The 12,847-nt window shown below is 42.0% G+C and overlaps 1 protein-coding gene and 1 long non-coding RNA gene across 2 annotated transcripts in view; one reads left to right on the top strand and one right to left on the bottom strand.

Annotated features, from left to right (window-relative positions):
* Positions 1–9,495, bottom strand: part of LOC110537519 (G protein-coupled receptor kinase 6) — a 68,890-nt gene extending 59,395 nt beyond the window's left edge. The window contains exons 1-2 of the mRNA XM_021623623.3: positions 9,253–9,495; positions 4,879–4,974 (exon numbers count right to left, since the gene is read on the bottom strand). Of these exons, the coding sequence (XP_021479298.2) occupies positions 4,879–4,974; positions 9,253–9,304 (148 nt within the window). The 5' untranslated portion in view covers positions 9,305–9,495. The remainder of the gene's footprint in view (positions 1–4,878; positions 4,975–9,252) is intronic.
* On the top strand, positions 9,416–11,301 carry LOC110539141 (uncharacterized). Its single transcript, XR_002475871.3, has 2 exons — positions 9,416–10,295; positions 10,710–11,301. It is a non-coding gene; the product is annotated as an uncharacterized LOC110539141 (long non-coding RNA).
* The last annotated feature ends 1,546 nt before the right edge of the window (positions 11,302–12,847 follow it).

Raw genomic sequence — 12,847 nt, 5'->3', positions numbered from 1 at the left:
ACGACTAGTTCACCAGTTTGTGGCAAAGCAGGAATAGTGTAGAAAATCATTGTACCATCTAAACCGCTGTGATATATATTTTCCATAACCAAAAGTATTGTATTTTCAGCTGTTTGAAGCATATAAATAGCGCACATAGAACAGATCTACCGTTTCTTAGACTTGTTTTCAATTAGAATGACAGATCTATAACTTACATTTCTATGATCATTTGGTTGGGTCATCCAAAAAGTTCCATATTGCAGCTTTCAGGATCCCAATTTCGTTTAAATATTTGAACATGTAAATGTTCACACCTCTACAGGCAACCCAATTCTGATATTTTGTCTCTAATTGGTATTTTGCCAATCAGCTCAGATGTTTTGCCACTAATGGGGCAAAAGATCAGAATTGGGCTGCATTTATGTGGTTTATAATAAAGGGAACTTCATTGAATATAACTGGCTTTTAAAAATCAATATTGGTGCACAACTTCTAATTGAGGCACTCATTTTAGAGGAACAACCCACCTTTGTTTCCTTAGTTTAGATTGTGTTTTGTATTAAACTAATGCAATCTCTTCAAACTGCTGCAGAACATACTCAAATATGCAACACAAACCTATTTTGACCGTTCTAACGTCTACTTATTGTACGAAACTTCAATAATCGTGAGTGAAATCTCACAGTAAAACTGTGTGTGTGTGTTCTGTGCCTACTTTGTGTTCCAAACCAGTGATCTATAAACATTTGTGTCACCATTTTCTTTTTAAAAACGGCAGAGTGAATTCAAGTATACATGCGAGTCAGCTTCCTCTTTCTGCCCAGGCCACAGTTTCCTCTGTGGTACAATTGAAGCATGAATACAGTATGTCTGCCTCTGCTTCATGGCTGAAGTCAATGATAAAATGCACTCAGCATTTACAGCGTAAACAGGATTCATTTCATAAACATCCCAAATAGGGCTGGTACAGTTACCATGTAACAGTTGGATATGGATGATGACGGTCATGAAAATAAAATAACTGTCACGAACAGCTGACTGAAGACAGGATGGCAGGGCATTCATGTGGTTGAGTCACAGAATGAATAGAACGGACCTCTAACCCAGACAATTTGACTGGTATACTCATGGATACCGTCGCAATGGCTTACTGGTATTGTGACGCAATCATTTTCATGGTAATATAGAATGTTCATTCAAATTATTTTAAAGATTAACTATTTCCTGGTTGCTAAAATTCTAATCGTTCGTTTAATTTTAGTTTATGTGACAAAACAAGCAAGTATAGTGTAGAGCATCATTGTACCATCTAAACCGCTGTGAAATACCTTTTCAATAACCAAAAATATAGTATTTTCAGCTGTTTGAAGCTTTGTACAAAACCAAAAGCAAAAGCTTTAACTGATGTGGCTCATGCAATGGAATATATTTTTGTAATGTCAGTTGAGTTGAATCAACAAATTACAGCACATATTGATGGGTACATTTCCTGCTTTTACTTCCTGCTTTGCTCCAATGGGTACAGTCCACCCATTATGCCCTCATTGACTTGAACGGGGACGCCCGTTCTATTCATTCTATTTCTATGGCAGCACATGAAGTCAGGAGCAGAGGAGAGGAGAAAATGTGCGTCTTAAATTATGGTGACTGCGGTCATTTCGCTGGCCAATAATCGTCATCCAAAATTACATGACCATCACAGCCCTAATCCCAAACTCATCCATCTGAGAGAGTGATGGATGAGAGGGATTTATAAACCCTCTCTGTGCAGCTGTAGAGGAACAGCCGACAATGCCTCTAAATCATCGGGAAAGGTTGAGAAAAACAGAAGTTACCACAGCAGCCTATCTTCATCATTCACGTGTTCCACAGGATGCAATGCAAGCCCCATGATTACAAAAGACCATGCAGTGAGCTGATCTGCATTGGTGTGACTCCATGTTCAACAACTCCTGACTACCACCAGCAGCACCAGCCACAACTGCCAAAAAACACAAAGCCAATATATGTTGCTTTGTGCACAAAATTGACAATAACTAATGTACTTCCTAAGGAAATAATGGGATGATAGAATAATGACTCCTGATTAGACAATAAGATAACTGATGCATATTATACAGACCTGCATTCCAACTGTACTAAATTATATATGCTTCTTGTCTTGAGAGGATGGGGTGGTGATTTGCTCCACCATTGAAAGGACAGTATGGTCAACTGCCATCAGACTACTTCATAACACAGTCTGTCACCACCAACCCCACCTTGACTTCTGTCAGACCACACCACAGTGAACGTCACATTGAATTGCATTTTATAAAGAATCTCAGTGCCTAGTTATTGTTTTGTGTGAATTTTCACCTCGAGTGTGGATTGCAGGTTCTCCCATCTTGTGTTTTTGTTCAGACTTTTACTACCATGGTACACTATATATACAAAGGTACAGTGCCTTGCGAAAGTATTCGGCCCCCTTGAACTTTGCGACCTTTTGCCACATTTCAGGCTTCAAACATAAAGATATAAAACTGTATTTTTTTGTGAAGAATCAACAACAAGTGGGACACAATCATGAAGTGGAACGACATTTATTGGATATTTCAAACTTTTTTAACAAATCAAAAACTGAAAAATTGGGCGTGCAAAATTATTCAGCCCCCTTAAGTTAATACTTTGTAGCGCCACCTTTTGCTGCGATTACAGCTGTAAGTCGCTTGGGGTATGTCTCTATCAGTTTTGCACATCGAGAGACTGAATTTTTTTCCCATTCCTCCTTGCAAAACAGCTCGAGCTCAGTGAGGTTGGATGGAGAGCATTTGTGAACAGCAGTTTTCAGTTCTTTCCACAGATTCTCGATTGGATTCAGGTCTGGACTTTGACTTGGCCATTCTAACACCTGGATATGTTTATTTTTGAACCATTCCATTGTAGATTTTGCTTTATGTTTTGGATCATTGTCTTGTTGGAAGACAAATCTCCATCCCAGTCTCAGGTCTTTTGCAGACTCCATCAGGTTTTCTTCCAGAATGGTCCTGTATTTGGCTCCATCCATCTTCCCATCAATTTTAACCATCTTCCCTATCCCTGCTGAAGAAAAGCAGGCCCAAACCATGATGCTGCCACCACCATGTTTGACAGTGGGGATGGTGTGTTCAGCTGTGTTGCTTTTACGCTAAACATAACGTTTTGCATTGTTGCCAAAAAGTTCAATTTTGGTTTCATCTGACCAGAGCACCTTCTTCCACATGTTTGGTGTGTCTCCCAGGTGGCTTGTGGCAAACTTTAAACAACACTTTTTATGGATATCTTTAAGAAATGGCTTTCTTCTTGCCACTCTTCCATAAAGGCCAGATTTGTGCAATATACGACTGATTGTTGTCCTATGGACAGAGTCTCCCACCTCAGCTGTAGATCTCTGCAGTTCATCCAGAGTGATCATGGGCCTCTTGGCTGCATCTCTGATCAGTCTTCTCCTTGTATGAGCTGAAAGTTTAGAGGGACGGCCAGGTCTTGGTAGATTTGCAGTGGTCTGATACTCCTTCCATTTCAATATTATCGCTTGCACAGTGCTCCTTGGGATGTTTAAAGCTTGGGAAATCTTTTTGTATCCAAATCCGGCTTTAAACTTCTTCACAACAGTATCTCGGACCTGCCTGGTGTGTTCCTTGTTCTTCATGATGCTCTCTGCGCTTTTAACGGACCTCTGAGACTATCACAGTGCAGGTGCATTTATACGGAGACTTGATTACACACAGGTGGATTGTATTTATCATCATTAGTCATTTAGGTCAACATTGGATCATTCAGAGATCCTCACTGAACTTCTGGAGAGAGTTTGCTGCACTGAAAGTAAAGGGGCTGAATAATTTTGCACGCCCAATTTTTCAGTTTTTGATTTGTTAAAAAAGTTTGAAATATCCAATAAATGTCGTTCCACTTCATGATTGTGTCCCACTTGTTGTTGATTCTTCACAAAAAAATACAGTTTTATATCTTTATGTTTGAAGCCTGAAATGTGGCAAAAGGTCGCAAAGTTCAAGGGGGCCGAATACTTTCGCAAGGCACTGTATGTGGACACCCCTTCAAATAGTGGATTTGGCTATTTCAGCTGCACCCGTTGATGACCGGTGTAAAAATAATGGAACACACAGCCATGCAATCTCCATTGTCAAACATTGGCAGTAGAACGGCCTTACTGAAGAGCTCAGTGACGTTCAACGTGGCACTGTCATAGGCTGCAACCTTTCCAAAATGCCTCTGGAAGCAATGTAAGCACAAGACCTGTTCGTCGGGAGCTTCATGAAATGGGTTTCCATGGCCGAGCAGCCGCACACAAACCTAAGATCACCATGCGCAATGCCAAGCGTTGGCTGAAGTGGTGTAAAGCTCCCTACCATTGGACTCTGCAGCAGTGGAAATATGTTCTCTGGAGTGATGAATCACGCTTCACCATCTGGCAGTCTGACGGACTAATATGGGTTTGGCGGATGCCAGGAGAACGCTACCTGCCCAATGTTTAGTGCCAACTGTAAAGTTTGGTGCAGGAGAAATAATGGTCTGAGGAAGTTATTCATGGTTCGGGCTAGGCCCTTTAGCTCTAGTGAAGGGAAATGTTAACGCTACAGCCTACAATGACATTCTAGACCATTCTGTGCTTCCAACTTCGGAATGATCTTGCGGCTGAACGAAAGCAAGTCCCCGCAGCAATGTTCCAACATCTAGTGGAAAGCCTTCCCAGAAGAGTGGAGGTTGTTATAGAAGCAAAGGGGGACCAACTCCATAATAATGCCCGTGATTTTGGAATGAGATGTTCGACAAGCAAGTGTCCACATACTTTTGGACATATAGTATATCTAGTCATGAGCCAGCGGTGAGCTAGCGGGCAGAGGAGAGGTAGCGTACCTGTAGTTTGCCGGAGCTCCTCACACAGGCTGATGTGGGGGAACTGAAGCATCTGTTTCCATTTCTTGCTCTTTCCTTTTCTGTTTCCACCACCTCCTGCAAAAGAACAGTGGTTGATTAATCAAATAAAGGGAACATTTAACACATGGGGAAACACTAAATAATACCTTATACATACAGTAAGTAGACTAAGACTTGAGCAATCCATAAAATACATACAGCTCTCCTAAAAACACTCAGAACAAAAGTGCTGTTGTACATCGGCCAAGATAAAGAGGAGGGTCAGGGTGATTAAAATAATGGATGTCCTGGAGTGTGTTTCAAGAAGACAGTGCTCCATTGTTGACATAGAAAAAGCATACTTACTTTATTACTGTCTATGAGATAGGGTTAGTAATACCCAACCACAATGCTAATAAATAGCCTACAGCTTTTGAATTTCTTTAAGGTCTTGACACAAATATTGACCTTGAATGGTGACCTGGTGAGACCCTGACCCACACCAAGGTCATGGGGTCTGAAAGAGCCAGGGGGACTACAAAATCCAGATGCCAATCTTCCAATAGATGATAGAAAACAGTACGACATAAAAGTACAACTTTGCTCAACTCCAAAGGTTACTGGAGAGAGAGTGAACTGTTTCTGTTTTCCTCAAGGGAGACTGCCCAGCCTAAGGCTCCACTATTCCCTTCCCTCCCACCACCTTCCCTCCCACAGGCCTATGGACTGCAGGCGTCCTGGAGTGGCTTCAGGAAAAGAATCATGTCAATGCCATGAGAATGCCCCGCTGTCCTAACGTCTGTGAGACCCACGTCACACGCTGCAGCATTCACACACAGCGAGCAGGCAGAATGGCTGGTCCAGGTGGGAGGCCCTGCTGCTCCCTCCTTATTAGAAAAGCTGGCTTGTCAACATGCCGTCCAGGGAAAGGTCACAGGGCTGACTGTGTGTGTGTAAACTGGAGCCTACAGTACACACTGAGGCAGGAGGGTTGAGGCCCTTTGTCTTTAGTGGTAGAGGAAGGCAGAGGAAGGGAATGGGGAGGGAGGGTTTTAGTGTAGTGATATATAGCTTAGCTAGCATACATGGACTCAGGGCAGCAATGAGGAACTTGTTAACGTCTGTCCCGCAGACAAAGAACATAAGGAGAGAAAATTAAGTCAGTTCCTCATCTTCGTTTCAACTAAGTGCCAGTTAAAAAGCTAGGGGTTAACTTGTTGCCCTATGGTAATGGTGTGCACCTTCAAAAAAAATCAACAGAACCCAGATTCAAAACAAGGCTTTGCACAGCTGACCATTATCCTGCTTTAACTTTCACCAGTGCAAATAAAGGACACCAACTATGCAAACATCCTCGCCCAATCTGACATTGGTCAAGGGTAGCCACAGTATGACAACAAACAAACTGACATGCAGAATATGCCTTCTGCCTATGATGTAAAGTTTCCCATCTTGGTTGGATGGGGAAACCAACTCTATAAGGGGCACGAGGAGGAACTGGATGCCATGCAAAGTAACATTTGCTATTCAAATAGTAGTTGGCAGAGAAAATATTGACACTGTGTGGCTAACAATGTTTTATCACAATGGGAAGTGGACAGGATGCAAATAACACGCTGAGTACATTGTTTATGCCTGGCAAATAGATGTACAAGAATGACAAATGACAGTGTACAGTATATTATCACTAACCCAGTATTGTTTGATGGAGATATACTCACTGGTGTTGAAAGAATGAGATCCGACCTATTCACATCCTGCATTAGTGCAAATGCAAAGACAAAATGGAAAATGGAACACACAGCCATGCAATCTCCATTGTCAAACATTGGCAGTAGAATGGCCTTACTGAAGAGCTCAGTGACGTTCAACGTGGTACTGTCATAGTCTGCAACCTTTCCAACAAGTCAGTCAAATTTCTACCCTGGTCAACTGTAAATGCTGTTATTGTGAGGTGGAAACATCTAGGAGCAACAACAGCTCATCCACGAAGTGGTAGGCCACACAAGCTCACAGAATGGGACTGCCGAATACTGAAGCACGTAGTGTGTAAAAAATAATTTCTCCTCAGTCCCAACACTCAATACCAGGTTCCAAAATGCCTCTGGAAGCAATGTCAGCACAAGAACTGTTCGTCAGGAGCTTCATGAAATGGGTTTGGTGTAAAGTTGTGGTGTAAAGCTTGCCGCCATTGGACTCTGCAGCAGTGGAAATATGTTCTCTGGAGTGATGAATCACACTTCACCATCTGGCAGTCTGACGGTGGGTTTGGCGAATGCCAGGAGAACGCTACCTGCCCAATGTTTAGTGCCAACTGTAAAGTTTGGTGCAGGAGAAATAATGGTCTGGGGAAGTTTTTCATGGTTCGGGCTAGGCCCTTTAGCTCTAGTGAAGGGAAATGTTAACGCTACAGCCTACAATGACATTCTAGACCATTCTGTGCTTCCAACTTTGGAATGCTCTTGCGGCTGAACGAAAGCAAGTCCTCGCAGCAATGTTCCAACATCTAGTGGAAAGCCTTCCCAGAAGAGTGGAGGTTGTTATAGAAGCAAAGGGGGACCAACTCCATATTAATGCCCATGATTTTGGAATGAGATGTTCGACATGCAGGTGTCCACATCCTGCATTAGTGCAAATGCAAAGACAGACAAACAGTATGGAAATAATATTGCAAATCAGAGACTTATTCTTTCACTCTACCGCCCTTTTCCATTTTAAACTGTTGTTTGTGACCGAAAGTATAAAGCTATTATTAACTACTTTATCACTATTTGATAATAATAAGATACTTGCAGTGTTATTACCACCACCATAAACAGCAAGAGTGGAAATAAAGTAGAGGTGCTTGAGTTGATCATACCACTTCACTTGGCTACTGAGTAGGGCTCGGTCTCTCAGATAACTACTTTTATCATTTAGAATTAATTGATTCATCTTTTTACATTCTGCTGCAAAACACACCCTCTTTAGTCCCTGATGGCTGAAATAAGACTTGCAATCTTAAGAGATTTTAAGTAGAACTTAGTGTTGAGGTGTACTATACCGAACTATAATAACACTACACAGTGGCATTGAATGTAGATTTCAATTGCATACAACCTGACCAGAGAAAGGCGACATGACAACAGAAGTCTGTAATGTCTATGGCTGATTCAATACTTCTCCTCTATCAAACAGAGCCAGCACAGTAGACAGAGCCAGCACAGTGGTTCATTACTGATCCTACCACAGGACAATAACATTTTGAACCCTGTGTTTTGCTATAGACTACCACAGTACAATTGTTTTTTTTGTTTGCCATTATAAAACATTTAACTAATGAAAAACTGATTGATTGATTGGAAATAAAACACATTTACAGATCAGTATGATGTTATTCAATGATGATACTGATGTTCTATCTGGGGAAAATAAAAGTTATTATATTACTTTCTATTCTACTTTATATATCCACTACTGCCAGATCTGCTAGAAAGCTGTGCACGCCATGAGACTGATACAGCCAGAGTGAGGTTCATGAGATTGGGGTCTACCACCCTGTGAACCGAATGATTCTGTAAATAGTTTGAAGGAAAAACATTCCTTAGTTCTAAAACAAGATATTTGTTTATTGTGTTTGCACTAATTGATTTAGTAGGAAAGAGTTACAACAGATACATCAATGTCTTACTTCTGCAGATAATCTGTGATTGGGTGGTAAATTGATATACATTGTTGCAATTTGTGTTTCAGATGGACACATTATACAGTTATTCAAATGTGCATCCTGCCTGTTACAGTTAGATAGTACGCTAGAGTCTATAGTGCTGCTAATTCAGTCGTAATCTTTGTTGTCGTTTCACAAATTGACAATGTTGACACCCTTGTCAACACCACTACAATATTCTTGCAACCATGGAGCGCACTGACATACGCTGTCAATGCCAAAAAGAGGTCCACAAATGCATGCGTACGTACTGGCATGAGTGATGAGTGTTGCTCTTTTTATTCTCATTGAATATGGTATTCTGTTCAACATCCTGTATAAAAAAAATACCGAAGGACGCTGTAGTGTACAAAGCGGAATAAGGGGAATCAAACGTCTCGCGCAGTCAGATTGACACTCGCATCTTTTCTGTAGCCTACCACTGTCCAAGGTTAAACTCGGATAAATATTGTGTGACGAAGGCCACAGCGAGCATATGGGATGTTAATATTTATCTTAACGCTTCAGAGGATTTGCAAATAATAAAGAGGGGCAGCAATCATCCAGCGCCTATCTCTATGGCCTGGACTTCCTGGGGGAATCCCCGGATTCAGAGTTGGTTCTGGCGGTGCAGAGAGAGGAGCTGTCAAGCTTGTCAAGCTTAGTCCCTGCCCTTCGACGTCTCTTACCTTCTCTTGCTTTCAACAGGACTGTGTTGGCCACGATATTCTCGAGCTCCATGTTTTCCTGGGTTGCAGGCACCGCAGACCCAACCTTGTCACTGGGTTGGCAGTGAAGTATGTCCTCCCCCACCCCCCAAGGCGGAATATTTTAACCCTGAATGACTCTCCGCTCCGTCGTTCTCTCCCCGTAGTACCGCCACCCCCGAAGCGTCAAACTGCGTCGATTCCAACTGGGACTATTTTGTGTTTACCACTGGACCCCGCCCACACGTGAACTATTGGTGTATTCTGACAGTGGAAGTAGTTGTGTTTTTTTCATTGGACTCTAGTGACATAACCACGCCCATTTAATACCAAACTTGGATAAAATCTTCATATTCATATTCAGTTATTCAACGCATGACGTAAGAAGCGCAAAACAATGCTGCATTCATAACCAAGTGAACGGTGGTATTTACCACATATGACTGGGAACCATACACATGAACGCCCCTCCAAATCGTAAATACAAGTGGGAAACTCCACAATCATTCCTGAGCTTCGACTTCTCCCACATCCTGACCTCTGACGTCACCTACTAAGGAAATGACCAAGATTACACACTTGTCAGCAGTTAAATGTAACACAAAACATTATTTATGAAAAGCAATATAATAAGTTATTTTTTTAATTCATTTTTTTTGTGTGTACTTTTTCCCCAATTTCGTGATATCCAATTGGTAGTTACAGTCTTGTCCCATTGCTGCAACTCCCATACTGACTCGGTAGAGGTGAAGGTCGAGAGCCATGCGTCCTCTGAAACACGACCCCACCAATCCGCACTGCTTCTTGACACACTGCTCGCTTGACCCAGAAGCCACCCGCACCAATGTGTCGGAGGAAACACTGGTGACCGTGTCCGCGTGCATGTGCCCGGCCAGCCACAAGTAGTCTCTAGAGCGCGATGGGACAAAGACAGCCAGCCGGACAAACCCTCCTCTAACCCGGACAACGCTGGGCCAATTGTACACCGCCTCATGGGTCTCCTGTCACGGCCGGCTGTGACCCAGGTCTGTAGTAATGCCTCTAGCACTGCCGATGCAGTGCCTTAGACCACTGCGCCACTTGGGAGGCACATACCATTTTTTACACTACAATCTGTTTAAAAGCATGATAACTGTACTTTTAGTTTAGGGTTGATGCAGCTTGTTGGCCAGTCAGCGTTTCGAGTTCAAATCACTGGAATAAATCCAATCGGTATTTACGACTTCACAACTGGTAATTACCACTTCCCCACTTGGTTATGAATGCAGCATAGTCTCAAATGAAGGCCAACTAGTAACAAAATGTTGCCATTCACATTTTAGGGGAGGCAATATAACACTTTTTACCTGATGACCATTCAGTTGAATGCAATGTCTGACTAAAGAAAATGAGCATGAAGAATGGATTCTACAGTAAACGGAAATTTTGCTTGGTTACAGGGACATCTAGAGGCATGGCATTGCATTAACAAGAATCCCCCTGTCCCATCTGCTCCTGCTACACCCCCTAGTGGACATCCGAAGTCTCATTGACCTGCAGCCATTCCCCCAGTTCTCTCCCTCTTCTTCGCTCTCTATGTGTGCGATTGTGTGGTTGGAGACAGGTGTGCTGGAGTCAAAGCAGTTCCCCACCACCTGCAGCCCGTTCCATAATCAAGACCTCTATAAATACTCAGTCCTGCCACTGCCACTTCCACTCTGCCAGATCGTAATCGCCGTTCAGTCAGTCATGCTTCTAGCAATTTGTTGTTATTTAATATCCTGCTGTGCCTATTTCCTTGCGTGACACTGTTTCTCCTCTCGCTGCTGTTTTGCCACTCTGGTTCCTGTCTCCTGCTACACATCTCACTACCCTGTTCTGGACTCACCACACCACCACTCCCTTGGATTCCCCTCCGGACCTGTTTACCCTGTCCCAACCCAGCTCACTCCAACCTCAGCCTCCACATCTGGTTTCCTACAACTCATCCAAGCCTCCCTGGATCTGCACTTCAGTTCTCCATGTGTTACAATAAATATATTGGTTCATTCATCCCTGTTTCCTGGTCTGAGTCTGCTCTTGGGTTCCCCTGTGCTGCGCCGCTTAACACCTCCTTGACCATTGTGTGTCTCTTTTTTTTGTCATGCACGGAGTCTGGCGAGAGAGACTATTTGTCTCTCTGAGATTAAAATATGGTTACCAACATTTTTTTTAAACTAACACATTTATAGATAATGTAATAGCATAAACTATGTATAGACGTGTAATAGCATTGGGTCTTGTTTCTCATATTGGCTCTCGGGTTGGTATGCTTTATAAAACTAGATATCGTAGTCTATGCTGAAAAAAAGTGTGAATGGATAGAAAGAAAAAAGGAATTGAAAGAAATGTTCTTTCACGTCCTAGGAAAAGCTCTCTTTTGGTAACCTAGTTGTTACAGTCTCAGTGAGTGTGGGTTGTTATGATGGACATAAGAGATCTCCTCTGAGAGTAGCAGAATCCTCCATTAAGATGAAGGAAATGGAAACAGTCATATACCAAAGTCCATTTGGAGAGTATGAAATCGAATCAACGCTCCTGAGAACACACTAATCCAACGGTTCAAAAAAGTGAGATCTCTCCTTCTCAGTAAAATATGTGTTCCCTTACACCCCTGAATGAGGTTTGATGCTGGCAGCCTGGTTACCATGGTCCCCAGAAGACAAGGAATAAAAAATAATGATACCACTACAAGCCTCATTTTATTTTTGTCCTCAGAATGAGATGTAGAAATCCTCTTGGATGTTCATATCTTTGAGGCTATTGTCATCTGGAATAGATTTTGCACAGAGGTGGCGAACTCTCTCTCTCCTCTTCCTCTTCCTCTTTCTCCAATGCTTGTGTACATCCTTTCTAATTTGTTAAGAAATATATTCTGAAAATAAGAAAGAAAACCAATTTCAACTCAATCGTTGCTAAAAGTCCTTGCCATGTTTGTCATTGTCAATCAATTGAAATGAACCCAGATGGACAAGTATAGCTTTCTGATGTTTGCGCAGTTGGCTAGGTGGTTGGAACCTTTGTGTTGACACTGATGAAGAATGACAACTCTTGGGTTATATTACTTGCAAATGAATATATAATTGTATTCCATAATGAATCCCTAATCATTCATCATAATAATCATCATCACCAGTAGCAGCAAGATAAGCACCACCAGAAGCAGAATAGGTCATTGTCACACCTTCCCTGTTATCAAATTATCGCCCATCATTGAATGGATTTAAATTAGATTTTAATAGTAATATTGTCTTGATACTTTTATTTAATCTGCTACTACTGTAATAATATTTATTTCTTATTTTCTTTACTACAGAAAGGTCAAAGATAAAGGGCCGTTTATTCCACCCACGTGACACCAAACACCAGGCGTCCGAACTCCGAAGAGAGGAGGAGGGATGTAACGGATGTGGGAAATGGAAGATGGCGGAAACTGAGGTTTTGTTTTTATATTTTTATTTTTTTATATTTTTTTTATTAACAACAAATCAATACATAAATCACATGAGGGAACACAAGCATACATAGATTTCAAACAATAGACAATCGAGCTAGGGGG

Source organism: Oncorhynchus mykiss, chromosome 12 (assembly GCF_057628025.1).
Source record: "Oncorhynchus mykiss isolate SJ-2025 chromosome 12, ASM5762802v1, whole genome shotgun sequence".
Taxonomy (NCBI): Eukaryota; Metazoa; Chordata; class Actinopteri; order Salmoniformes; family Salmonidae; genus Oncorhynchus; species Oncorhynchus mykiss.
Note: the sequence above shows the minus strand (reverse complement) of the source record. Positions and strands in the feature narration are given on the sequence as shown.